The 27,812-nt window shown below is 44.1% G+C and overlaps 2 protein-coding genes across 2 annotated transcripts; both read left to right on the top strand.

The window, feature by feature from the left end:
- Nucleotides 1-5,281: 5,281 nt before the first annotated feature.
- LOC116900784 (seminal vesicle secretory protein 6-like) lies at nt 5,282-6,948 on the top strand. Its single transcript, XM_032902494.1, has 4 exons — nt 5,282-5,374; nt 5,806-5,852; nt 5,946-6,162; nt 6,772-6,948. Exons 1-3 carry the CDS (start codon nt 5,299-5,301, stop codon nt 6,120-6,122), a joined length of 300 nt encoding a protein of 99 aa, XP_032758385.1. The 5' UTR covers nt 5,282-5,298; the 3' UTR covers nt 6,123-6,162; nt 6,772-6,948.
- A 16,289-nt stretch (nt 6,949-23,237) lies between these two features.
- Nucleotides 23,238-24,834, top strand: LOC116900783 (seminal vesicle secretory protein 5). Its single transcript, XM_032902493.1, has 3 exons — nt 23,238-23,329; nt 23,761-24,096; nt 24,647-24,834. The coding sequence occupies exons 1-2, from the start codon at nt 23,254-23,256 to the stop codon at nt 24,054-24,056; spliced, it is 372 nt and encodes a 123-aa protein (XP_032758384.1). The 5' UTR covers nt 23,238-23,253; the 3' UTR covers nt 24,057-24,096; nt 24,647-24,834.
- The last annotated feature ends 2,978 nt before the right edge of the window (nt 24,835-27,812 follow it).

Genomic DNA, 27,812 nt, shown 5'->3' with positions numbered 1-27,812 from the left:
ACTGGAACATTAGCTGAAGCAACGTAAGCGAAGGAAATTAAAGGGATCTGAACTATCCACATTTGCAAAACACATGATGCCATACATTAAAGATCCCAAAATTCTACCAGAAAATGTCTACCAACGATAAACTACCCTAAAATTAATATGGAACCACAAAGACCCCCCAGAGAGACGAAACAATCCTGAACTAAAAAAACTATGCTAGAGTGATTACCATTCCAGTTCTGAAGTTAAATTACAGAGCCATGGTAATTAAAGAAACGCCATGATACTGGCACAGAACCAAAAATGGAGACCAGTGATACAAAACTGAGGACCCAAAGGCGAGTACACGTAACTGCAGCCACTTAATATGGGACAAAGATGCCAAAGCATGAACTGGAATAAAGAAAGCATCTTCAACGCACGGCCCTGGGAAAACCGGAGGTCTCCATGCAGAGGAGTGAGATGAGTTCTGCCTCTGCTGTTAAATGAGACCTAATGAAGAAGTTAGTTGTATATCATAGTTCTAGATTCCCCGGCACTACAGAGAATGCTTTGTGGTCAGGAAAACCCTTCATGCACCTCTCCTGGAACTTCATTTTCATATTTTTTCATGTGATGACATGATTTCTAATATAGCCGAGTTTAACTTCCTCTTCTAAATTAGACGAAGAGCTCTGTGGCACAGGCAGGGGCAATGACCAGTGCCTGTGAATACTGAGTACCTGATTTTACCTCCTGTTTCTACTGCCTGCTTACCCTGCAAGGGCTTAGCAAAAAGGTCTGGGTAGAAAACAGATGTGGCGTCTGGTTCCAGGCAAGAGTTATGACTGTGAATCAGGTGGATGACTATGGAGACAGAAAGTTGCACAGTGGTTCTACGGACAATAGACCGCGTCTTGATGCTGCCCCCATTGGATCCAGGAATGAAAGGTAAACAGGAAGTGAATATTTATATCCTATTGCTACTGGATGCTGTCAGCTGTGCACTTCAAGCCTCTGTGAAACTGTGGGAGGCTCAAATGCTACTTTATATGATATTTATCTCTTGGTGCTGTTAGGCATAGGAACATAACTCTGCCCCAACTTCTGACTCTCTTCCAAATATTATTCAGTAATCAGAAGTGAGTTATAGACTATTAAAATGCCATTACAAGTTAGGGAAACTTGACATCCTCTGGCCTTCTGGTGCTCCTGAGGCTTAGAGAGAGCAGGGAGCTCACATCCGCATCCACGGAGAGTACAGATTTGGTCTGTAGGATGGTACGCTGCAGTGGTTTCCTGGAATCTAGAAGAGAGTCAGAACACGGGGCGCCTTGAAGGAACAGGGAGGGGGAGCCTTGATGGAGATAAAGGTCATGCTTCCCTGCAGGTACACAGTCTCCTAGGTAAGCAAGACCAAGTCCAGATGGGATCCGAAGACAATGCTTCCCAGGGGCCCTCCTCAAACCGTGGTATGCTTATCTCTTTAAAGTAATACTATCTCTTAAAGCTATGATTGCAAAGTAAGGGTTGGCTGAAAATAGTGAGAGATACAAGACTAGGTATGATATGGAATTATAGAAGCCCCATGGCCAACAATCTGAAGGAGTAAGTCATTGTAATTTAAAGATAGAAGCAATCTGGACCTGGAAGTTGGCAGTGGTGGGGATCAGTCAGATGTGCCTCTGATCTGCTGGGTGAAACTAAGAAGACATGTCTCTTTAAAGGGCCTGAACAATTCACATAAAGCAATGGGAGAGCTTACAACTGTCAAGACTCATTTTCTTGTCCTTTCTGCCCTTCAGGATGAGAAAAGGTTGTGTAGCACACTCATGCCACAGACTGAGAGGCTATCTAGAAACAGGAGGGAAAGACTGTAAGAGCCTGAGGTAGTGGACATCCCCTGTGTCCTAGGCATGGCAGGGCTGGCAGGCACATGAACCCACAGCAGCTGTGACCATGTGACTGAGTCATACCCAGGATCAAATTACTCAAGATCCCAGCATGGACAAAAGTCTAACTAAGTTCTACCAGTACCCGAGGAGCCCTGGGCAGTGGGTCAGCTGATAGGGTAGGAGTCAGTCTTCTTCAGGGACGTGTTCCCAGAGAGACCACAAGTGCTCCAGGAGTTGATCCTGAGGGACTTAACAGTTGGGAAGGAAAGGTTCCACAGGGTGGTGGAGGAATTGGGAGGTAGGAAAAGTGTGTGACTTTGGTTAGAAGTTTTGAGCACATTTCTAGTTATTTCTTTGCTGTGTTTTTCTTCTTTTTGAGAATTCTCTCTTCAGGACTGAGGCCCACTTTTCAGATGGATCATTTTTTAGCGTATTTATTTTATGTGTATGACTGTCTGGTCTGCATGTTAATCCGTCCATCACACAATGCCTGGCATCCACAGAGGCCAGCAGAGGGCATTGGATCACCTGGGACTACTGTAATGGCCAGTTGTGAGCTGCCAAGTGGATGCCAGTGGTTGAACTTGGATCCTCTGGAAGAGCTTTTCATCACAGAGCCATCTCTCCTGCCCCTAATTTGTTTGAGTGGATTTTGTTTTTTTTTCTCTTGTCCCCTCGTCTTTTGAGGTCTTTTTATACTCTGAGTGTTAAGCCTCTAGCAGATGTCTAGCTTGCAACAATCCACTCCCCTCCCGTGTGCTTCTTCTTCACCCAGGCGATAGTTTTTTCCTTTAGCTGTGTATAACCTTTTTCATTTTGTGAAAACCTACTTGTCAACCTTTAGTCTTAGTCCTTGGGCAAACCAAATCCTATTTTTGAAGTCCTTCATACACCTATACCACTTAGGCGTTTCAGGGGCCACGTTTAGATCTTTGATCCATTTGGTGTGGGGTGTGTGTGTGTGTGTGTGTGTGTGTGTGTGTGTGTGCGCGCGCGCGCGCGCGCGCATGGGTGCATGTATGCAAGATGAAAATGTAGGTCTAATCTCATTTTTCTGCATATGGACGTCCAGGTTTCCTGCCTAACCCCTTCCATGTCTCCCTAACTCCCTATAAAATTCATGGCCTCTTTTAATTTAGCTGAATATAGATTAGAGGGGTGGGGGGAGAGAGAGAGAGAGAGAGAGAGAGAGAGAGAGAGAGAGAGAGAAACAGAGAGAGAAAAAGAGACAGAGAGACACACAGAGACACACAGAGAGAAAGAGAGGGGGAGAGAGAGAGAGAGAGAGAGAGAGAGAGAGAGAGAGAGAGAGAGAGAGAGAGAGAGAGAGAGAAGATGAGGCCTAACCATCTGCTATTGGATAACTAATTAGTAGCCTCATCCCTGGGAAGGAATAAGTTTCCCTCTCTCAGCATCCCTGTTACAAGTTAGCGTCTCTATTGGCCGTGTCCTTGTTCAGGTCTTGTTTAAGCAGCCATGCTGTTGAAGTGTCGTGGCTGAAGTTGTCCTGCCATTGACAGGAGACCCAGTGTCACAGCAGATTTCCATGTCCTCTAGCCCTTGCCATCTTTCTGCCTCTCCTTGGCAATGTTCACCGAGCCTTGGGTGTAGTGTTGTGCTCCAGGTGTATCAGTTGGGACTGAGCACCCCACAGTCAGCTGCTCTCTGGATGTTTGTCAGGTGCGGGATTCTGTAATGGTTTCCATACATTGCAAAGAGCAGCTTGGGGGAGGGGTGAGAATTATCATCTTCCGTGGGTGTAAGGATAAGAATGTAGAATTCAGGTATGACTCATGCTGGTTTAGGAGAGCGCCCACAGAAGGGTCTCCTCTAAGACCCACTACCTCTCTAACCCATGGTGGTTGGCTAGATTTCCAGCACCAGGCGTGATTGCTGAGTGGGCCTTACTCCATTTAGTCAGCTATGGTTATCACTGCACCACTGCAGAAGGACAAGACATGAGCCACCACATCCTTAGGTATATTTTGCCATGCTGGTCCTTTTTGTGACTCATGGGCATCACAGCTGGTAGTTCTTATCAGCTCGCATAACAAATTTTCTGTACCCCTTGCTCATCTACGTTCATTGCTGCCCATTCACAATAGATAGGAAATGAAAATAACCCAAAAGCCAACTGGCAAATGGACAAAGAAAATGTAGGGCATAAATACTACGTAATACTAGTCAGGTGTACAAAAAATGAAATCATTAGGAACTGGAGAGATGGCTCAGAGGTTAAGAGCACTAACTGCTCTTCCAGAGGTCCTGAGTTCAAATCCCAGCAACCACATGGTGGCTCACAACCATCTGTAATGGGATCCAATGCTCTCTTTGGGTGTGTCTGAATATAGGTACAGTGTACTCACATACATAGTTTTTTTTTTAAAGAATGAAATCATAAAATGTATAGGTAAATAGATGGAGCTAGAAAACCCAGACCCAGAAAGACAAATGCTATGTGAAGTCCCTTGGCTGTGGTTCTTAGCTCTGAATATTTAGGTGAGGTTATATGCCTTGAGTAACCATAGAAACAAAGAAGTCAAAGAAGGTGCAGTGTGAAGGAACACTCGATTGGGGGTTGAAAGTATGCAAGGGATGAAAAGAAACTAACTGGGGAGCAAGGTCAATACAACACAAGAGAGAAGGAAGAAAAAATAACGCTAAGATGTTAGAAAGACCCATACAAAATTAGATTATTTTTGTTTATCTCTTTTATTTGTATGAATGTGTATACATATATAGTCTAACTGAAGATACTTTACTTCGTCTGACAATGATACCCCAAGAGCCATAGTCTATCTAACAAAAATTCCAACACTGGGTACAAGAAAGTTTACGTTCAAGATGTTGGTTGGAGGAGTATAAGAGACAATCAAAACAATGTAGGCTGTTGGCATTGCTCTTGGTTGCCTCCACGAGACTAAAGGAAGGAAACTCCTGTTTGTTGAAGACATTGTGCATTTCAAGCACAAAATTCCAAAAAGGTAGCTGGGTCTGGTCTGGGAGCCTCCTCCCTGAAGACCTAGTATTAGATGAGGGTTACTGTGAAATAAACAGAACGTCAGAATTCTATCCATGATGAAGCATGTTAGTGCTGTCTTAAAGGGCATTGAATTCTGGAGAATGAAGACATGCTTTGTCCTGAAGATTTTTTGCAGCCTGAAGTCTCTTCCACACTCTGAATTGAAATATGTTCAGAAGTACAGAAGTCACCATGGGATGTTCTCAAAGTAAAAGATTTCTGGACATGATCTGATGTTGTATCCTTGGAGAGGTCCAGGGAACAGTACCAAGACTCCTACTGAGCAGAGAGAAGGAGCCTGACATTTACCGATAAGAAAGGTCGATTGCCTTCCAACCTGCAGGCAAGGCCAGACAAGGAAATATATAAAGGAGAACCTCAAATCAGCTCTCAGTCAAGACCCTTCCTGACAAGATGAGTCCCACCAGGTTCTTCCTCCTTACAGTGCTCCTTGTTCTGGTGACAGAAGCAGCCTCAAGGAGGCCCCGTGGTGAGTGGCAATTTTGCTCTATGGGAAAGACGTTTGAGAACAATGTTCTCAAAAGGGAGTCTGCAGAATGCTGTCTTCCCAGGGCTTCTCTCCCTGAAGGAAACTTGAGTCTTTTCAAGCTTTAACCATAGCCCTACTGTGAGTCTCTGTGACTTGACAAGCAACGTGTTGGTAAGGAGGGCTGAGGGGGAATGCGGGCATCGGCATCGGGTAACATCCTCGTTGTCAGGTGTGAAGGGCTGTTTGACAAGTAGATCATAGCAATTTCTAACTAGGCTAAAAAGTCAATGGTTTTATAAACAACAAAACAGCCAACAGGGTACCTCCAAACACAGCAGCGCAGGCTCTCAACAGAGAGTCCTCATGTACAACTAATCCAGAGGATACAGAAAGGTGGATATACAGAATGAGACATGCTTTTTTCTCAACAGAGAAATTCTCACAGTCGGCTGAAGACTTTTCTAGTGAAAGTTCTGAAGTAAGTATAATGGGGGGCAGGGTGTGTGTGTGATCAAGTTCTACCCGTGACAAACACAACGACCAAAGTGAAAACTCATGGTGTTCCTTTAAGGCAAAACTCCCCAAAAGCATCATCCGTGAGGATGTCTATGAGGAAAAGAAGTTTACACGAGATATGGCCAGCAGCGATGATGGCGACGACAAGAGGAGTTTATCTGCAGGGGAAATAGAGCGGTCTTTCACACGGAAAAAGGACAAGCCACGGTTTGCACAAGAAATGAATGAATAAAATGACTACAAAGGAACTGAAGACCTGGACAGAAATAATGGTAAGGATCTTACCAGGCCTGGGGGATGCTAACCCAGTGTTAGAAGTTGTGGGTGGGTACTTCCTGGGTCATTGTGGGACTGAGCCCTTCTATGCACACCATGGGAGCTGTGGACTATGGCCTTTGGGGAGATGGGGAAAGCGCCTGGCAGAGCAGAAACTGGTACCTGAGGTGTGACTAGGTCTTGAATTCCTATCCTTAGGGGGCTTTCAGTGTATTTCCCTTGTGTTAGCCAACAAATAAACAAATCTGAGTATGTGCAACCTCTGCCAGCATGTTTATCAGGTTGTGATACAAGCACGTTGCTTCTTAGAATTTTGTTTGTCATGAGTTGATGTCGTGCTCGGCATGGAGCAGAGGGTTAGAGTATTATTCTCGTGTCCACACACCCCTGTCAGAATGCATTTATCCCTTTGAAAGACTGTAGGTCCAATGATTAGCTTCTGCTTCCCTCTCAATAAAATAAGGAGAAGTATGAGAAAGAAAAGTCCCTATTTGTGACACGCTAAAGTCGGAGAATAGCAGTAATGAAAACCACAAGAACAAGGGTGCCTCCTTACCCTCTGCCTGACAGCCTCACACCTCACAGGCTGCCCTCTCTCCCCCTAGGAGCCATACAGTGTCAATGAAGCTTGTCTTGTCTTCAGGATGGAGAGACTCCTGGGAGGTCCCAGACACAATTCATGGATTTCATTTCCTTCTCAAACTTGTTTTTGAGATTCCTAAACCCAATGGTTATGAAAATATCATTTTTCCAATAAAAAGAGAACATTTCGCATCATTACGTTTTGACTCTTGAAATCTTCTTTATGCCACCCAATGTAGGGGCTGGGTGGGATTCCTGGAATTAATGGTTTCACGATTAAAGGGAGTGATCTTCTTGTGTCACTGCTGTGAAGAGTGTTCAGAAACACTTCCCAAGCTCTGGATACAGACACACCATCCAACAGAGGGCACTGGAATTCTGACAGTCACTATATGCGGCACTAGCCCTAAATCTCCCCTTGACATTCTTCCTAGCTGGGTCTTCAAAGTGGCAATGTAGGAAAAGTCAGAAAACATGTGCTCCATGGTAAATTCCTGGTCCACTGGTCCCTCTAGTCCCAGCAGCACATCCTTGCTCTTGGCCCAACTATTTTGCTCATGGTATATACTCCTTTCATATTCAATGTCCCTAAGTGTGATACATGAAGAACGTACAACTTATGTGAAGCAATTGTGCTAAACCACACCATCTGTGGGGAGTCACGCCAAAGGACCAGCTATAATGGCGAGAAAGGGTGTCATCCAAGTGCAAAGCCTAATGCACACACACACACACACACACACACACACACACACACACACAAACACACACACACCTTTCTATCAGCATTTAATAAGGATCCCAGGGAGTAAATCCTCCATGAGTGGAAATAATTATTTCAGAAATAATTCGGAGTAAAAACATCACAGTCCTGTGGATGAGGAATTTGGTTTCCATGTGTGCCACAGGAACGAGCTCACTCTCAAATGAATCTGTCTTTACTTTCTCTAAAATTAAATATCCACTGTCAAAATGTATTTGATGTTAATATATTAATTTTAAACCTCATTACAACTTCATAGACGAAACAGGCAGAGGCCAGGACACTTCTTTGACTCTGCCAATAGATATCCCTGACAGATTCTTGGTCAAGGACACACTTGACACTTGTCTGAGGGAGAGCAAATGGCCAATGACCTGCCTGAGACACTGTGAGAACAGGTACTCATGCCCAGAAGTCAGAGCCACTCCCTCACAACTCTGGAGACTGGAGCCATCTCTTTACTTGTGCATCCTCCAGAGCTGGAAGTTAAGAGGTTTGAGCCATTCATTACCTTGATGTGCCCAGAAAACAGAACATGGAAGCCAGCATTCTGCTGCTGCTTTACAGCAGAGGTTTGTGATCTAGACATACGTGGGCTTAGCACATACTTTCCTGCAACGTCTCCCACTGGAATGCACCCACCTAGTCTGCATGTGCTGTACCGGTGTGCTCTGGAAATACACAGCTTCTCTGCTCTCACGGCTTAAAATGGAGATTCCTCTCCAGAAGTGTAGGTCAGGAGAATGCATTAATTTAAAGTGAGGGGGGTGGTCTCATTTCAGTCTCAAGGTGCAGAGGCTAGGGAGAGACCTTGGATGATTTTGGAACAGATTCAACCTGGTTTAGTTTGGGATCATGCGTAATAGTTTAAGGAAGATGGCAGGCTGTTCCAAACTGAACTGGTTCTTTTTAAAGTATGTTTAACTTTGGAGCATGTAGTGTGGGAATATGTGGGAAGATGGGCCTTTAAGTATGGTCACTCTCACCCAAGCCTCACCCCAACTCTTTGCTCTCCCAACATCTTTCTCTCAAGTTCGTTATTTCTCATCATCATCATCCCCCTCCTCATCTTCTTCTTCATCAACATCATCATGTCCTTCTCCTCTCCCTCAACGATAATCAAGTCCAACTAGTACCTCCTGTGTGCACAATGATGGAGGACATCAGCCTCCAGAGCACGTCCAACCTATTTCAGGCAATACTGTTAAAGAAAAGGACTCCTTCCCACAGCAGCCATCAACAGCCTATGGCCCCTTGGCTAGGTGTGCAACCCCTGAGCCCTACTACTCTCTGTTCTCCACTGTTGTCTGGTTTGATCTTGTGCAAGGCTTCTACTGGAAAACATGGCTACCATGAGTACATGAAGACACTGGCCCTTTCGTGTCCAGAAGACATTTCATAGCAATATTCCAAGACCTCTAGCTCTTACCATCTTTCCACTCCCTCCTCAGTGATATTTCATGAGCCTTAACAAGGGATGTGGCAGGGAGGGGGCAACATTGATGCCCTGGTGAGCCACAGTGAACTTGCTCCCTATACTCAACTTCATATCAACACTTCCCATGCCTTCTAGTGCAAGCCTATAGTCACTGTTGCCACTGCCCGGCATTGAATCCTTCTGCTGTGCACATGTGCTATGCCCTTCTGGGTTAGCTTGTCCTCTCTGACTTACAGTCCACCTCTGGATATTCTTAAGGTGTTTCTACTTCCATAGTTAGTGCTTATCTGCAAGCCCACATGCTAATTCAGACCTGTCTGTTTACAAAAATGTCTGAAATCCACTCATTATATGAGACTGGAATATGACAAGGTAATTAGAAGGAAAATAGCGGTATCTCTTCAGACAAAAGTAAAACTATCCCAAACCAACACATGTCATTATGAGGAGACAGGGATACATCCTGAGCCAATAGAGGTTTTTTTCAAATTAATCTAAATGGGTTGTTTTTAATAGTGTTCTAATTATTACGCGTGTGTGTCTGAATACTGAGGACCTAATTTTACCTCCTAGTGTTACTGGATGCTAACCATGAGTGGACTCAACATGAAGGTCTTGGTGCAAGACTAGTAACCAGTTCCAGCCAAGAGTCATGCTCATGGCTCTAGTGGTTTCTCTCCAGATGTCTGTTGAGAATGAGAGGTTCCTACTGCAGACAACAGACCACGGCCTGTTGTGTGATATGTTTTGGAGCCAAGAATGAAAGGAAGAAAGTGAAAAAAATGTGTCTCATTGTTACCGGGTGCTGTCAGCTGTACACTTCAAGGCTCTGTGAGAAAGTCAAGTGGCATTTAAGTTTCCTTAATCATGCAGTTAGACCTAAGTTCATAATTCTGCCACAGTTCCTGACTTCCTCCCCAATATTACTCAGGAATCAGAAGTGAGTTACAAACTGCTGAGATGCCATTAAAATCTCAGGAAACATGACATCCTCTGGCCTTCTGGTGCTCCTGAGGCTTAGAGAGAGCAGGGAGCTCACATCCGCATCCATGGAGATTACAGATTTGGTGGGTAGGATGGTACGCTGCAGTGGTTTCCTGGAATCTAGAAGAGAGTCAGAACACAGGGCTCCTTGAAGGAACAGGGAGGGGGAGCCTTGATGGAGATAAAGGTCATGCTTCCCTGCAGGTACACAGTCTCCTAGGTAAGCAAGACCAAGTCCAGATGGGATCCGAAGACAATGCTTCCCGGGGGCCCTCCTCAAACCATGGTATGCTTATCTCTTTAAAGTAATACTATCTCTTAAAGCTATGATTGCAAAGTAATGGTTGGCTGAAAATAGTGAGAGATACAAGACTAGGTATGACATGGAATTATAGAAGCCCTATGGCCAACAATCTGAAGGAGTAAGTCACTGTAATTTAAAGATAGAAGGAATCTGGACCTGGAAGTTGGCAGTGGTGGGGATCAGTCAGATGTGCCTCTGATCTGCTGGGTGAAACTAAGAAGACATATCTCTTAAAGGGCCTGAACAATTCACATAAAGCAATGGGAGAGCTTACAACTGTCAAGACTCATTTTCTTGTCCTTTCTGCCCTTCAGGATGAGAAAAGGTTGTGTATCACACTCCTGCCACAGGCTCAGAGGCTATCTAAAACAGGAGGGAAAGACTGTAAGAGCCTGAGGTAGTGGACATCCCCTGTGTCCTAGGCATGGCAGGGCTGGCAGGCACAAGAACCCACAGCAGCTGTGACCATGTGACTGAGTCATACCCAGGATCAAATTACTCAAGATCCCAGCATGGACAAAGGTCTAACTAAGTTCTACCAGTACCCGAGGAGCCCTGGGCAGTAGATGTCAGCTGATAGGGTGGGAGTCAGTCTTCTTTGGGATATGTTCCCAAAAAGGTCATACATGCTCCAGGAGATGGCCCAGGCCCTTGGCATATACTAGCAACTCCAAGTGAACTTGGGGAGTTAACAAGAAACGCCTGGCATTCGGAAGGCATTTTAGCAGGGAGTAGTGAAGGATTAGAAGGAGAGAAATGTCGGTTTGCTTTAATCAACAACACTTTGTGCACATATGAAATTCTCAAACAGTAATTCTTAAATAAAATAAAAGTAAATTCTGTAAGTTGTAGATTTTTTATACATGAGTACTGTGTCTACGTTGTTTTCCTCCTTACTCTCCACCCTCCACTCATCCCATGTCCTACCCAACTCCCCCTTAAATTCATAATAACTTCTTTAGTTATATTGTTACACATATAGAAGTGGGTATATTCGCATAGACAGACTAAAAGACAAAAGCTGCATGATCATCCCTTTATATGTAGAAAGAGCCCCTGAAAATACCCAACATCCCTCATGATAAAAGTCGTGGAGAGGGGCTGGAGAGATGGTTCAGTGGTTAAGAGTACTGCCTGATCTTGCCAAGGTCCTGAGTTCAATTCCCAGCAACCACATGGTGGCTCACAACCATCTGTAATGAGATCTGATGCCCTCTTCTGATGTGTCTGAAGATAGCGACAGTGTACTCACATACATAAAATGAATAAGTAAATAAAGTTTTTTAAAAAAGTTTGGGTAAACTGGAGATACAAGAGACAGGCAATAAATATGATGACAGCAAGCCTACACCCAATATCATAATACATAGAAAGAAACTCAAAGCATTTCCACTAAAATCTGGAATAAGACAAGAATTTCCATTTTCTAATACCTTAGCTAGGGCAGTAAAGCAACTAAAAGAGATCAAGGAAACAGTGGGAGGAAAGGAAGAAGTCAAACTATCCTTATTTGTAATCCATGACCCTAAAGACTCTACTGGGAGACTTCTACAGCTGACAGACACCTTCAGCAAAGTAGCAAGATACAAAATAAGCACACAAAAATCTGTAGCCTTCCTATTTACCAATTATAAACACACCGAGAAAGAAATCAGGAAAACAGTACTCTTCACAATAGCCTAGAAAAACACTGTCAGGATGTCTATAGCCCTGTAAATGAAAGACGGGTATATTAAAAGCTTTCAGACACTGAAGAAAGAAATTGAAGACACCAACAGATGGAAAGATATTCCATGCTCATGAATTGGAAAGATAAACATTGTGAAAAAGATCTGCCCTAATTAGATCTTCTACACCGTGATGAAACACCATCCACAAAGAATCTTGGGAAGGAGGGGGTCTATTCAGGTTACACTTCCACAACACTGTTCACCATCAAAAGAAGTCAAAGGGGTTGGATTTAGCTCAGTGGTAGAGCGCTTGCCTAGGAAAAAAAAGAAAAAAAAAAAAGTCAGAGCGGAACTCAAGCAGGGCAGGAACCCGGAAGCAGGAGCTAACACAGGCCATGGAAGAGTGCTGCTCACTGGCTTGCTTCCACGGCTTTTTCAGTCTGGTTTCTTATTGAACTCAGGATCATCAGCCCAGGGATGGCACCACCCACATCCATCACTAACTAAGAAAAATGTCCACACACTAAGTTTTCATATCGATCCCCAAATGCCCTCTAATTCCAGGCATCTCTCCCCATACTCTTCCTCCACCTCTCCCTTCACCCCCTGGTGCAGTAGAAACTTACAGGATTCAACAGAGAGAGAGCCCAGAAAGAACTCTTAGTGATGGCGAATACAAAACCTGGACCAGCCATCTTCAGTAACCAGGCAACTGCCACTGGTGGGGATGGAATATCAACCCAGCCACAAAACCTTTGACCTGCGACCTACTCTGCCTCCAAGATACGCTGCCGCAATGGAGGCACAGAACTTGTGGAAGTGGACAACCAATGACTGACCTAATTGAGGGCCACACCATGAAAGGGAACCAATTGCCCCACACTGCCTGCATGTCCAGGAAGTAGAGGCTAGATAGCCCAGAGATCTAGGATAGGAAAAGACATCAACGAAAAGATTCCTAATGATATTCTGCTGTATTCATGGATTGGTGTCTAGCCTAATCATCATCGGAGGGATTTTTCTCTGGCAGCTGATGACAGAGGATGCAGAGACAGCCAAACGTTAGGTAGAGGGAGAGACCAAATTAGAGATCTCCATCAGTTCCCTCCCCTCAGAGTTCTGGGAACCCCACGGAAGAGGGGGAGGAGACACCAGGACATCAAGGACAGACTCTGGGAGAACACAACTTAGGAAACAACTAAGCAGGACTCAGGGTCTCATCGAAACTGAAGCGGCACTCACAGGGCCTGCATGGGTCTGTGCTAGGTCCTCTGCAAATATGTTATGGTGATTAGTTTGGTGGTTTTGTAGACCTCTAAACGGTGCGAGTGGGGTATCTTGGACTCCATTGCTGTTGGGACCCTTTTCCTTTTAAGGGTTGACTCTCCCACGCCCTGATATGAGGGTTTGTGCCTAGTCTTATTGTCATTTGTTATGCTGTGTTTGGTGATATCCCTGGGAGGTCTGCTCTCTTCTCAAGTGAAACAGAGGAGAGAATCTATAGGACAGAGGAGGAGACTGGGGCAAATGGAGGGAGGGGAAACTATGGTTGGGATGCACTGTATGAGAGAAGAAGCTTTTTTTAAATCTGTTTTACATTAAACTTGTATCTTACAAACTACTAAAAAAAAAAAAAAAAAGGAAGAAAGGAAAAGAAATGTTCTACTGGCTTGAGTGTAGCCTAATCTTCTGGAGGGCTTTTCTCTGTTGAAATTCCCTCCTCTCAGGTGACTCTAGCCTATGTCAAATCGACATAAAATTAGTCAATACAAGACCATATTATAAAAAGCAATCTACAGATTCAATGCAATTTCTATTAAAATTCTGAAACAATTTTTCACAGAAAATAAAAAAGAATTTCTGGAGTTATCACCATCCAAGACTTCAAATTTTATTATAAAGCTATATTAATAAAAAACTATATTCACATAAAAAAGTCATGTTAATAAAATGAATCAAAGCATAGATTCAAACACAATTTCACAGACCTACCAACCTCTTCGTTTTGAAAGAGAAACCAGCAGTATACAGGGGAGAAAAGCCAGCATCTTCAACAAATGGTGCTGGTCAGGTCTAATGGCTGCCTGTAGAAAAATGAAAATCAATCCAGATCTATCACCCAGTGCAAAACTCAACCCCAAGGACCTCAACATAAGGCCAGATGTCCTGAACCCGATAGAATAGAAAATGGGGAATAAACTCATTGGCACAGGAGAAGACTTTCTGAACAGGACACCGACAGTACATCCACTAAGACCAACAATTAACAAATGGAACCTTGTGAAACTAAAAAGCATCCGTGAAGCAAAGGGTGTCATCATTGGAGCAAAGCAGAAGACACTTAGTAGGTATGCACCCGATAGAGGTAGTAAAGACTACATAAAGAACTCAAGAAAACAAATAAGCCAATTAAAAACAGTACAGGACTAAACTGGTAGTCCTCAAAGTATGGAGTCTTGGGCATCCATCCAAAGAACTTTATCCTACGGCAGAGAGACTCATTCATACGTACTCATCCATGTACATTGATGCTCTATTCACAAAAGCCAGAGAAACAGCTGCATGTCCATCCACTGGTAATGGATAATGAGAACGTGTCATGTTTACACACTCAAATATTGCCCAGCTATTAAGAAAAAAATTACAAAATTTGCCAGCAAATGCATAGAGCTAGAAAAAAAATAATTCTGAGTAAAGCAACCCAGACCGAAAGACAAATATTGTATTTTTTTACTATATGTGAATTTTCTCTTTTGAGCTTTCAATAGGTAGGTAGGCTTCAATCCAAAAACAAAAACAAACAAGCAAACAAACAAACAAAAAAACCCTCAACAGACATTAGCGACCTTGTAAGGGACCACAGGGAAGGAGGGGAACCTTCCAAGGACAGGGAAAAGGAATATAGTGTCATAAGGGGTGAAGGGATCTGAAGAGATGGCTAAGCTGTGGTGGTGAGGCTCACGATCAAAAAGGCAAAACAAAGGGAAACTGAATGTAAGGGTTAAACAGGGAGGTAGGTGAAAGGGCAGAGTGAAGAAGGGACTGCTGGAAGGGATAACTAACACTTAAGCCTTTGCAAAGCCATATGGAAACCTTCTACTATAGAAACTTCCTAAATATATACAGGCAGGAAGGAAATTTAAATGAAAGCACCACATACAGGGGTTTGAATACATTTGGCCCAGGGAGTGGCACTCATTGGAGGCATGGCCTTGTTGGAGTGGGTGTGGCCTTGTTGGAGTGGGTGTGGCCTTGTTGGAGTGGGTGTGGCCTTGTTGGAGTGGGTGTGGCCTTGTTGGAGTGCGGTGTGTCACGGTGGGCATAGGCTTTAAGAGCCTCATCCTAGCTGACTGGAAGCCAGTCTTCTTCTAGTGGCCTTCAGATAAAGATGTAGACCCCTCAGCTCCTCTTGCACCAATGGCCATCTGGAGACTGTCATGCTCCTGCCTTGATGATAAGGGACTGAACCTCTGAACCTATAAGCCAGATCCAGTTAAATGTTGTCCTTATAAGAGTTGCCTTGGTCATGGTGTCTGCTCACAGCAGTAAAACCCAAAGACAGCATATAATGCATGAAACAATGCCCCAACAAGACAAAATAGGCCACCAGATAAATCTTCCAGTGCCAGGAGTGGGCTGCATCTTGTTATTATGTACACACACACACACACACACACACACACACACACACACACACACACACTACAAGCTATAGCCAAGACTATTATCTAAACTTTATAACCCCACAGCATGCCCTATTGCTGAAACACCACTTACTTTTCAAACATGAAGAAATTGATCTGATCTCCAACTAGAAGCTTCATCCCTCCTGACTAGTGCTCATGGTGCTGTAATATATTCTGTGCATGAACAACGAGAGGACACAAGTAATCATCACTGTCACCCAGCCAGACTCTGCAGTCTACAAGAGAGACCTGTCTGCTAAATATTCCAATGGAATAGTGCCACAAATGTTACGGGAGTCACCAACCTCTCTTTGTGGGATTTAATGGCCACACCATGAGATGGAACCCATACCTGACAGTGCTTAACTGGCCAAGAACCTGAGAATGCATAGGCCATGATGGGTCTAGGTAAAATCTGACTTCTTCTACTATGCTAAAGGAACATAGCAATACAGGGGTTCCTGAGGACATTTTGCTATCCTATAGGACAGCCCCTCACTCAACCCTCATCAGAGAACCATCTACTTACAGTAGATAAGAACTAAGACAAAGGCTCGCAATTGGACAATGTTCAGATTGTACAAGACTTTGGAGCACTAAGGCCTAAATGCGTATCTTTATCAAAACCCTACCTTCAAGGCTCAGGGATCTACATTGAAGAAGATGTGGAAAGATTGTAAGAGAGAGAGAGAGGTAATGAATGACTCCAAAGCAATAGTGTCTTCAAAACACAGCAGGCCTGATACACATATGAACCTGCAGAGACTGTGACAGCACGCTCAAGGCTTGCACAGATTCGAGCCGGATGGGGTCCCAGCACTGAGAAAGGAAAGTGAACAAGGGATCCCAACCCTAACCAAAATGCTGTTTGCAACTGATACCTGGTTGAAAAGGGAAAATCAGTTTTCTGAAATGTGGTGGAACTGGATATATCAACCACACTGCAAAGCAGATCCCTTATTTAGGATAGTTTGTCAACAGAAAAACTCCAGTGTGTGTGTGTGTGTGTGTGTGTGTGTGTGTGTGTGTGTGTGTGTGTCTGTGTCTGAGTGTCTGTGTGTGTGTCTGTGTGTGTGTCTGTGTGTGTGTCTGTGTGTGTGTCTGTGTGTGTGTGTGCGTGTGTATGTGTGTGTGCGTGTGAGTGTGTGCGTGTGTGTGTATGTGTCTGTGTGTGTTGTGTGTGTGTGTATGTGTGTGTGTGTTGATACATTCATTTAGTTTTTAGTACTTTTTGTGTTTTGGGAGGTGGTTTTGTGGCCTTCTTCTTGTTTTCTTTCTGAGAAAGAGAAGGAGAAAGAGAACCAGAGACACAGAGAGATGGAGAGACAGAGAGAACCCAAAGTTGGGTGAATAAGGGGGTGGGATGGATTTGGAAGGACATAGAGGAGGAAAAGGCATATAATCAAAATACATTGTATGAAAAAATAATGTAAGCAAAAATAAAATAATTCTCCTGAAATAAATAAATGTACGTATATTTGTGTGTATATAGAAATATGTCTAACCTAATAAATCAAATCGGTGTTGCTCAAGTATATGTGTCTGTTTATGGCTGAGCACCTGGGATTGGATAACCCGTCAGGAATCTTGTCCATGGGGAAAAAGCTGGTCCTCTCTCTCTCTCTCTCTCTGAAAGCATTGATTGTCTTCCTCTAGCAAGGAACACTGAAATTCTCCTCATCCATAATGTCCTGGTGACAGCTGCTAGAATTATGCAGGTCTTGTTTAAGCAACCACAATGTCCTGGCCTCATGGATGCAACCTTCCTGTCATATCTTAAAGACACTCTCTCACTGAAGGCATCCTCTGGGACACACAGTTTATCCGCCTTGACTTCTGGAATATCCTCTATGCCTTAAGTGTAAGAGTTGTTTAGCAGATATGCCAGTTGGAGTTGGGTACCCAGGTCCACTAATTATCTGCATTTCTACCAGTTATAGATGTCTGTTTAGTATTTATCTCTGCACAGAGCAGCTCCCTCAATGAGGAGTGAGGACTACACTTACCTGCGGATTTAAGGCTAAGTATTCAGAATACAATCAGAAACTAGATTGGTTTGGAATTACGGCAGTAGTAGGCTCTCCTGTAGGATTTATGACCTCTTCAGCCATAGGTACCTGGCTAAATTCAAAGATCTGGGCATGAATTCACTCCTTCTGAGCAGATTACAAGAGCGCTGTTGGTTACTCCACACACACAAGGTGGGAGCGCTGGTATGGATGACACCACCGGAGATGCCTTACCAGGCCGGTCACTGTGACTGTAGGCTTTCAGGATAGGCAGGACTGCTGTTGACATCGTTCCTTCTGATACTATGAAAACCAGGGAAGTTCTAGCTCGATTTCCACAAGTCCTTGCCCAAAAGTATGTGTTGTGTTCAGCAATAAGGTCCAGCCTTCAAATTCTAGGAGGCCACCAAAGGCAATGCCAATAGCCTGGCATTGTTTTTGAGAGTCTCTTGGACCCTGTCTTAGTTAGGGTTTCCATCGCTGCCACAAAACACCATGACCAAAAACAAGTTGGAGAGGCAAGGGTTTATTTGGCTTTTACTTCCGCATCACAGTCCATCACTAGAGGAAGTCAGAACAGGAATTCAAGTAAGGCTGGAACCTGGAGGCTATGGAGGGGTGCTACTTACTGGATTCCTGGCTTGCTCAGCCTGCCTTCTTATAGAACCCAGGACTACTAGCTCAGGGACGGCTCCACTTAACATGGGGTGGCCCCTCCCACATGGCCACCAGTTGAGAAAATGCCTTACAGCTGGATCTCATGGAGGCATTTCCTCAACGGAGGTTCCTTTCTCTCTGATGACTCAGGTTTGTGTCAAGTTGACACATAAAACCAGCCAGTACAACTGACCCCTTGTCAACCTGACACACGAACACATCCCTATTAAGCCACAACCTTTTTTTTTCCCTGTCTTATTCATCTCCAAGGTCTCACATTAAAAGCAATTAAATGTAAAGACCTCCTCCCGCCACAGTCTTTATAAATTCAAACACATTAAACGTTCAGTCATTTTTAGAATCCAAAGTCCTTTAAAATTGAAGATTCTCTTCATTGTCGGCTCCGGTAGAATTCTTTCTTGCTTCAAGAGTATGTAATTTGCTTTTTTATTTTGATTTTACAAGGGGTCACAGCTAAGAGATTTCTTTGAGTCTCAGAAGAAACTTTGAATTTCGGGATTTTAAACATTGCTGAGACTGTGATGGGCCATGGGAACTTCTGAAGGTGGACGAAATGACTCCTGTACAATATTTGTGCAGTTTAACTATTACTTTTTCTTTTTTCTATTTTTCGGAGCTGGGGACCGAACCCAGGGCCTTGCATTTGCTAGGCAAGCGCTCTACCACTGAGCTAAATCCCCAACCCTAACTATTACTTTTTAACTATTCTTTTTTTTTTTTTTTTCTTTTTTTCAGAGCTGGGGACCGAACCCAGGGCCTTGTGCTTGCTAGGCAAGCGCTCTACCACTGAGCTAAATCCCCAACCCCACTTTTTAATTATTCTTGAGATACATGAGTGACTTCTTTTATCTTCTGGAAGTTTCTAAGTGAATTTTTTATAGAATTGAGAAAACATTTAGCTTTTCTTTTTTTTGGTTCTTTTTTTTTTTTTTTCGGACTGGGGACGAGACAGGGCCTTACACTTCCTAGGCAAGCGCTCTACCACTGAACTAAATCCCCAACCCCACATTTAGCTTTTCTTATATGTTCCTTAAACATATTATCCTCCAACTTTATGACAAACATTGCCCATTTTAATATTCTTAATTGTTTAGCATCTCCATTTGAAAGAATGTTGTTTATGTCACCCATGCTGGCTTTGATTACACAGTACACCAGCTCAACACTCCTAGTGCTGGCATTCAAACCGTGTGCTATGACTCTATTTCAAAACAATTATCCAGCAAGCTTTACTCGTACACCCAACTGGAGGCAGTACGCACATTGGCTTATACTTGTTTTGTTTTAATTAGTTCTTTATCAACATCCCAGCATAAGGCTGTGTTCTGCGATTTCTGGACCTCTTTTTTTTTTTTTTTTTTAATATGTTCCCAGGATTTTATCTGAACCTTTTGCACAGCAGATAATGTAACAGATGAATTCTTTAATCTAAAAAAAGGTAATCGAGTCTATCAGGTCCACGCTTTCACTCTCAGTCTCTGCATGGAGCAGTTCCTGGAGCTTTTCCAAAAGAAAAGAAGTAGGCAGAGTGGGGGTATGCAGGCACGAGAAGCAGCATGGTGTCAGGAGGGTTTCAGCATGATCTACTAAGAGCTCTGCTTAGCAGGGCCACACAAAGGCCACAGTTAGTGACATGTTACTTTCATCTGCTTTCTTTTCCTAAAAACATGCCTCTCCCTTTTCCTCACCTTGCACAACATGTTCCCTTAGCAGATTAGAACTTAAAGTAAGAGCAAAGAAAGTAAGCTCTTCCGTCCTCCCTTCGGAACAACCCCAGCTCTGTTGAGACCACACCCTGGCTCACTGCACGGATGTTCTTCCCTTCTCCCCTGCTCTGACCACAGCACAGACTCCATAACTAGGCGGAATGAAATGATAGACAGAAAGCTTCAGGGTGGGGGCAGGACTATAGAAATACAGACTCCCACACAAGTGGGAAACCCTCACTTTGATTCCAACTTACATATTTCGCTCAGCTCAGACCTTGTAGAGAACATTCCCAAGAGAACATTGTAAGTGCAGCTGGTTAAAACCACCATGGGGAATTCTCCCCCTCACAAAATATGCTCTTCAGAAACTAAGGGCGGGATGGGGACCATTGTGTCGGTGGGGTGTGAGGACCAGTAATGAAGGAAATAGGATGGTACAGGTGGTCTACGAGGAAAATGGGAAATACCTGGAGGGGGGATCTAATTAGGGAGGAGGGAGGAGATGCATACAGAAGAGGGGGAAGGAAGGTAACATAAGTGTAAGAGTGTTTGAAAATATCTTAAAGAATTATACTATTAATGATCGATCTAAAAGTTCGTGTAACTCAATGTATAAATTCACATATATAGTTTAAATGAAAACTGACAGTTCTCCCCAAAAATCACAACTATTTAACAAAATCTCTACCACTAGTCGTGAGACACTCTCTTTTGACTTGCTGATCAGGATTGTCCAAGAGACTCCAAAACAATATAGGCTCCTGCTGCTGTCTTTGGTTTCTCCCAGAGAACTGGAAGGTAACTCTGTATTGCTGAACACAACATACATTTCAGGCACAGGCCCTAGAGAGCCCTGAGCTGGAACTGAATGAAAGCCTCCTCCCTGAGGTCAGGTTTACATGGTATGAAAATGCCATGCAAAAAATAGTCCTACCAGGCTGGAGAGATGGCTCAGAGGTTAAGAGCACTGACTGATCTTCCAGAGGTCCTGAGTTCAAATCCCAGCAACCACATGGCGGCTCACAACCATCTGTAATGGGATCTGATGCCCTCTTCTGGTGTGTCTGAAGATAGTGACAGTGTACTTATGTATTATAAATAAATATTTTTAAAAAAATAGTCCTACCTAGGACTGCGATGCCTATTAACCACAACAACGACCAGAAGGCAAGATTATCCTAACTGCAGTAGTAGCATCCAGAACTTGGCAGCCACCAATGGCTACCTAATTGGACTCAAGACCCACTCAAGTAGACGGAATCATGACTCATACTAGGAACCTGTAGTCCTTACCCTACATCAAGGAAGCTTCTCTTTGCAACAGACAGGGAACATTACAAAAAAACCACAACTACTTAAAAAGCAATTGTGGAGCCCAGTCCCTACCAACACCTACAGCACAACTCTGGTACCTAAGTTCCAGGTATCATTTTGGAAGAGTGTAAAACACAAAAATACAAAGAGTTTGCTGTGAGACTGCACCTACTAGAAATGTCAGAAGCTACTCCCATACAGCCTTACCAACATAGTTACCTAAGCATGAGGTAGACAAGGACAAAAACAAGAGACATACCAAAGAGGATGGGGAAAGCCCATGAGGCCTCAAGCCTAGACCAAGAACCTCAGGTGTGTAAGGAGGGCTGAGATCAGGAGAAATCTTTATCCCCAGGGATACCAGTTGCTTATCCAAGGCTAAGTGCTCAGCACTGGAAATATATACATACCAGTAACATTACATAGGCTGAACAGGTTCTATTAGTGTCTCTATGGACATGTGTATGTAATAACAATTAATGGATAAATAGGCCATGGAATTGAAACAGAGCAAGGAAGGTATATGAGAAGCTGTGGAGGAAGGAAAAGGAAGTGGGACATGAGGTAATTGTATCGTAGTCTCAAAAATCATTTATAAGAGAGATCAATGGAGTAAAAAGAAGAGTTTATAGAAATGAAAATTGCAAAAAAAAATAAAAATTATGCTGTTGTTACACATACGGCTTGCCACCTAAGTCTTACTTATCTACAGGTATATGGAAGTAAGAACAATGTTACACAAAAAGAGCAAACAAACAAAAATGGGCTGAGCAAGCCATGGGGGCAGGCCATTAAGCAGTGTTCCTCCATGACCTCGGCTCTCAGTTCCTGTCTCTGGGTGGCTACCAGAGTCTCTGTTCTCATATCCTTCATTGTAGATTGTGAGACAAAAGAGGAAATAAACACTTTCCTACCTCTAGTTCACTTATACACGCACGCACACACACACACACACACACACACACACACACAATTCTGCAGGTAGGTGTCACAAGGAGAACCTGAGAAAGAGTCAGCCAGCGTTCTCTCTCGCATCCACAACACTCACGCCTATGGTCTTTCACAACAGTAGAGCCTCCACTCCTGTTCAAACATCTCTACCCCTCTCCTCATACTCCCTGAGCATACTCCCCCCACTCCACATGCAAACATTTGAGAAGAGCATTGCTGTCCATTCTCCAGCTAAGAACACACCAAAACATACTGCTCTGTTCACATCAAGGTTGGTAGAATCCACTGACCATGTGACAAAGCAACAGTTTCTGGACTGAGCCAACATCAGCTGGTGAAGAGCGTCAGGGACATGTCAAATATTAGAATGATAAATTTCAGGTCTGCACTCAATGTTTGTTTCTTTCTTTTTTTTTTTCTTCTTATCTACTTATTTTTATGAGTTCATTCTGCAGTGTTCAGGACTAAAATAAAGGCCCCACTACTCCTAGGTAAAGACTTTGACAGTGAGATCCTCTAAGGGTGGTTCAAAGTCCTTTCTCCCTGTGCTCTTCCGCCCCTATGCTCGCTCCTTTTCAAATAGAAACTCTGCTCCTGAAGGCTGTTCTGAGAACACAAGCTCAAGGTTGTGTCTGTGACTGATTTCAGTGATGCCGTCTTGAAAGGGATACCGTGCTGGAGAATGAAGGCCTGATCAAGTCCTGAAGACTTCTGCAGCCCGAAGTCTCTTCCCCACTCTGAACTGACATATGTTCAGGAAGTAGAGAGGTCACTGTGGGATGTTCTCAAGGCAAAAAGGAAGATTTCCAAGATTTCTAGTGTTGTGTCCTTGGAGAGGTCCAGGGAACAGTACCAAGACTCCTACTGAGCAGAGAGAAGGAACCTGACATTTACCGATAAGAAAGGTTGTTTGCCTTCCAACCTGCAGGCAAGGCCAGACAAGGAAATATATAAAGGAGAACCTCAGATCAGCTCTCAGTCAAGACCCTTCCTGACAAGATGAGTCCCACCAGGTTCTTCCTCCTTACAGTGCTCCTTGTTCTGGTGACAGAAGCAGCCGCAAGGGGGCCCCGAGGTGAGTGGCAATTTTGCTCTATGGGAAAGACGTTTGAGAACAATGTTCTCAAAAGGGAGTCTACAGAATGCTGTCTTCCCAGGGCTTCTCTCCCTGAAGGAAACTTGAGTCTTTTCAAGCTTTAACCATAGCCCTACTGTGAATCTCTGTGACTTGACAAGCAACGTGTTGGTAAGGAGGGCTGAGGGGGGAATGCGGGCATTGGCATTGGGTAACATCCTCGTTGTCAGGTGTGAAGGGCTGTTTGACAAGTAGATCATGGCAATTTCTAACTAGGCTAAAAAGTCAATGGTTTTATAAGCAACAAAACATCAGCACGGTACCTCCAAACACAGCAGTGCGGGCTCTCAACAGAGAGTTCTCATGCACAACTAATCCAGAGGATACAGAAAGGTGGATATAGAGAATGAGACATGCTTTTTTCTCAACAGAAAAATTCTCACAGTCGGTTGAAGACCCTTATAGTGAAAAAATGGATCTAAGGATTCTGGCGAGCGGGAGGGGATCAAGTTCTACCTTTGGGGCATACAGCCGGAGTGAGAACTCTCGGAGTAACTTCAAATCAAAAAGTCCAAGCAGTATCACCAGGGAGAAAGTGCATGAGGAAAGCAGGAGTGAAATGAGTGGTACCAGCAGCCATTTTGGTCTCAAAATGAGAAGATCTCATGGAGGAGGAGAAATGAATCCCTTTGAAACCAAAGTAAAGACCCGGATCACTCGCAAATAATGTGTTCCCCGGCCAACTGAAGACTTGAGCCAATAGGCAGGTAAGTGTTATCACCAGGTGAGGGCTTACAAGCTACTCGTGCCTAATCCCTGGGCCATTGTAGGATTGTGCACGCCAGTAAAGTTGCTATAAGGGGAGGTGTGGAAAGCACCTGGCAAGGCAGACAAAGATACGAGAGCTATAACTGTGTCCTAAATTCCTACCCTCAGTACGTATCATCCACAGATTTCTGCACAGTCTGACAAGTGATAAAAATCAAGCACGTACCCCCCTGGCAAGGCATGTGTGCCAGCTTATAATAGAATCTTGTCACTTCTTGTGCTAGGTTTGGTGAAAGTTCATTCCAAGTTTATCGCAATCTGTGCAATCTCTTCGTGTCTACACAGCCCTGTTAGAAGCAACTCTCTCCTCAAGGCCCTACCTCCAAGAACTACCTTTCTCTTCCCCCCGCCCCAACAAAAGAAAGGGAAGTGTTTCTGCTTGTGACCCACCAGAGATGAAATATAGCAGTGTCCTGCAGTAAGGGGGGCCACAGAGGCATGGGACATACACCAATTAATCCCTCCACTCTTCCCTGTCCTACCTCACAGGTTGTCCTCGTTCCCTGGGTGTCACCGAACTAAGAGAAGTCTATGATGTCTACAGGATGCAGGATCCCACAGGTGCCCCGGAAATAGTCCGTGCTTCTTACTTCCTCCTTACACTTGTTTTCTTTAAGATTCCGGAACCTGACAAGATTCAAATTCAACCTTTTCAATAAAAAAGATACTATTCTGCATCATTATCTCCTGAAATCTCTTGCTTCTGCAGTACAGGGGCTGGGTGGGATTCCTAAACTTACCAGTTCTGCAGTTAAAGGAAGTACCCTTCTTGTGCCCGTATTCAGAGACCTATTTCCTAGACTCTGGATAGAAATTCATCATTCAATAAAAGGTACTGTAACTGCCAGTCACTGCATGTACCACTAACCCTAATCCCTGTTTGACCCTCTTCTTAGTGGGGATTCACAGTGGTAATCTAGGAAATGCAGGAGAAGACATGTTCCGATAGAACATGGCAAATACCTCATCAGCAATGCCTCCAGCTCCACCAGACCACAGCAGCACATCACAATAGAGACGCCTTTAAGATTCAATTTCCCTCAGTGTAGAACATCAAGTGCCTACCACTTATGTATTGAGTCAATGCTAAACCATGTCATCTGGGAAGAAAAACACCAGAGGTCCAGCTGTGGTGGGACAGAGGGGTGTCTTCAAAGCACAAAACCTGATGCCCATACACCTCTTTGAGTATTTGAGGGGCCCCCTTGCGGCTGCTATTGTCATCAGAACAAGGAGCAATGTAAGGAAGAAGCTGGTGACACTCATTTTGTCAGAAATGGCCTTGACTGAGAACTGAGCTGAGGTTCTCCTTTATATATTTCCTTGACTGGCCTTGCCTACAGGTTGGAAGGCAAATGACCTTTCTCAGCAGCAAATGTCAGGCTCCTTCTCTCTGCTCAGTAGGAGTCTTGGTACTGTCCCCTGGACCTCTCCAAGGACACAACACAAGAGCATTCTTGGAAATCTTCCTTTTTACCTTGAGAACATCCAACGGTGACCTCTCTACTTCCTGAACATATGTCAGTTCAGAGTGGGGAAGAGACTTCGGGCTGCAGAAGTCTTCAGGGTTGATCAGGACTTCATTCTCTAGCACGGTATCCCTTTCAAGACGGCATCACTGAAATCAGTCACAGACACAACCATGAGCTTGTGTTCTCAGAACAGCCTTCAGGTACAGAGTTTCTATTTGAAAAGGAGCGAGCATAAGGGCGGAAGAGCACAGGGAGAGATGGTGCTATAAGAAGCACCAAAGAGGGGTTGGGGATTTAGCTCAGTGGTAGAGCGCTTGCCTAGCAAGCGCAAGGCCCTGGGTTCGGTCCCCAGCTCAGAAAAAAAAAAAAAGAAGAAGAAGAAGCACCAAAGAAAGGACTTTGAACAACCCTTAGAGCATCTCACTGACAGAGCCTTTACTTAGGAGTAGTGGGGCCTTTATTTCAGTCCTGAACGATGCAAATTGGACTCAAAAATAGTGCCAGGGTTCTGCCCCAACATGGTCCAGTAGTGAGTTGGGATGAAGGCCAAAGGCTGAAGAAGACCTCTGGCCTTTAATTCTCTCTTACTACTCTGGAGGTCCAGAAGCTGATGGCTTCTGGCAATTTAACTACAGCTGATAGCAGCAGAGAATTAAGAAAAGAAACTCAGTTCCTTGAATTCTTTTCCCTTTAACTCATGGGTCAGGGAAAAGGCTCCATGAAAATTCATCTTCACATTGATCTGCAGGAAATTTGTCTAATAAAGTGGACTGTCACCCAGGAAGTGATCACACCAGGCTACAGGCAGTGAGGGCCTCCTTGTGTCCACTCACACCAAGCACATAAATGAGAGGTGTGGCAATGACAAACGCAGCAAAGCACATCAGGAGCCAGAAGCAATCCTGGAACAACGTTCCTGGGGCTGTGCCTTACCAGAGTGCCCTCATCACAGCTGAGCAAGACAGTGGGCCATCTCCAGGGAGCTCACTTGCCCACTGCAGCTCTTCCTGCATGCTGTCTGCCAAGACAGATAAAAAGAAAAGAAAAGAGATGCACAACATTGAGTGAAGACCTGCATTTTATCATCCTAATTATTGACGTTGCCTCATGCTTTGTTCCATGTTCAGTGAATTCTACTAACTTGATGCAAACAGACCAGTAAGTTTTGTTGTGCAATGCTCTTCTCAAATGTTTGCATGTGTAGTGGAAGAAGGGAAAGCTCTGCTCCCTGCAGTATGAAGAGAGGGGTAGAGATGTTTCCACAGGAGTGGAGACGCTGCTGTTGTGAATGACCATAGGAATGTGTGTTGGGAATGCAAGAAGGAATCCTGGCTGGTTCCTTCTCAGGTTCTCGTCATAACATCTACCTGCAGGATTGCGTGCATGCGTGCGTGCGTGCGTGCGTGCATGAGAGAGGGGGAGGAAGGAGAGGAAGAGGAAGGAGAGAGGGATGGGAGGGGGAGGGACAGGGAGAGGGAGAGGGAGGGAGGACAAGGAGATGGAGAGGGAGGGAGGAGAAGAAGAGGGAGAGAGAGGGAGGAGAAGGAGAGGAGAGAGAGGAAGAGGGAGACAGAGAAGGAGAGAGGGAGGAGGAGAGAGGCAGGCAGTAGCCACCTAGAGACAGGAACTGAAGCAGAGGTCATGGAGGAACAGCACCGCTTAATGGCCCTGCCCCCATGGCTTGTTCAGTCTGCTTTTCGTTCCTTAGGCTTCTGTTCCCTGTAACAATCATGATTATTTAGATATACTTAAAGATAGGTGAAAGTAGGTAGGAGGCTACATTTCCAACAATAGCATGTACAGAAATAAAATACTTCTTTATATTTCTCCTTGTAGTGTTGGTTTCTATAGACTATACCTTTTTATTCATTACATTTTATTTCCCTTATGAGTTATTTTTATTATTTTGAGATTATATGATTTTCTCTTTCCTTTTCTTCCTCTGAACCTCACACACATTCCTCCTTGCTCTCCTTCAAATTCACAGATTGCTTTCTCATTAATTTTTGTTACATGTATGTATATGCATATAAACATATTGTCCTTATTCCACAAGTACAGTCTGCTCAGTCTATATAACATTACTTGTATGTTATATTCAACGTAACATTGTAATATTGTTATATATGGTAACATTAAATTTCAGGGCTGACTATTTAACGTTGGATAATTGGTTGGTATGG

Source organism: Rattus rattus, chromosome 5 (assembly GCF_011064425.1).
Source record: "Rattus rattus isolate New Zealand chromosome 5, Rrattus_CSIRO_v1, whole genome shotgun sequence".
Lineage (NCBI taxonomy): Eukaryota > Metazoa > Chordata > Mammalia > Rodentia > Muridae > Rattus > Rattus rattus.
This window is presented reverse-complemented; position numbering and strand designations above follow the sequence as displayed.

What these genes read in the sequence shown, in the direction of transcription:
- LOC116900784 (XM_032902494.1), top strand. Translation starts at nt 5,299, where the DNA reads ATGAGTCCCACCAGGTTCTTCCTCCTTACAGTGCTCCTTGTTCTGGTG. An exon ending in AGCCTCAAGGAGGCCCCGTG is followed by an intron (nt 5,375 to 5,805) that starts GTGAGTGGCAAT and finishes TTTTCTCAACAG; the next exon opens with AGAAATTCTCACAGTCGGCT. An exon ending in TTTCTAGTGAAAGTTCTGAA is followed by an intron (nt 5,853 to 5,945) that starts GTAAGTATAATG and finishes TGTTCCTTTAAG; the next exon opens with GCAAAACTCCCCAAAAGCAT.
- LOC116900783 (XM_032902493.1), top strand. Translation starts at nt 23,254, where the DNA reads ATGAGTCCCACCAGGTTCTTCCTCCTTACAGTGCTCCTTGTTCTGGTG. An exon ending in AGCCGCAAGGGGGCCCCGAG is followed by an intron (nt 23,330 to 23,760) that starts GTGAGTGGCAAT and finishes TTTTCTCAACAG; the next exon opens with AAAAATTCTCACAGTCGGTT.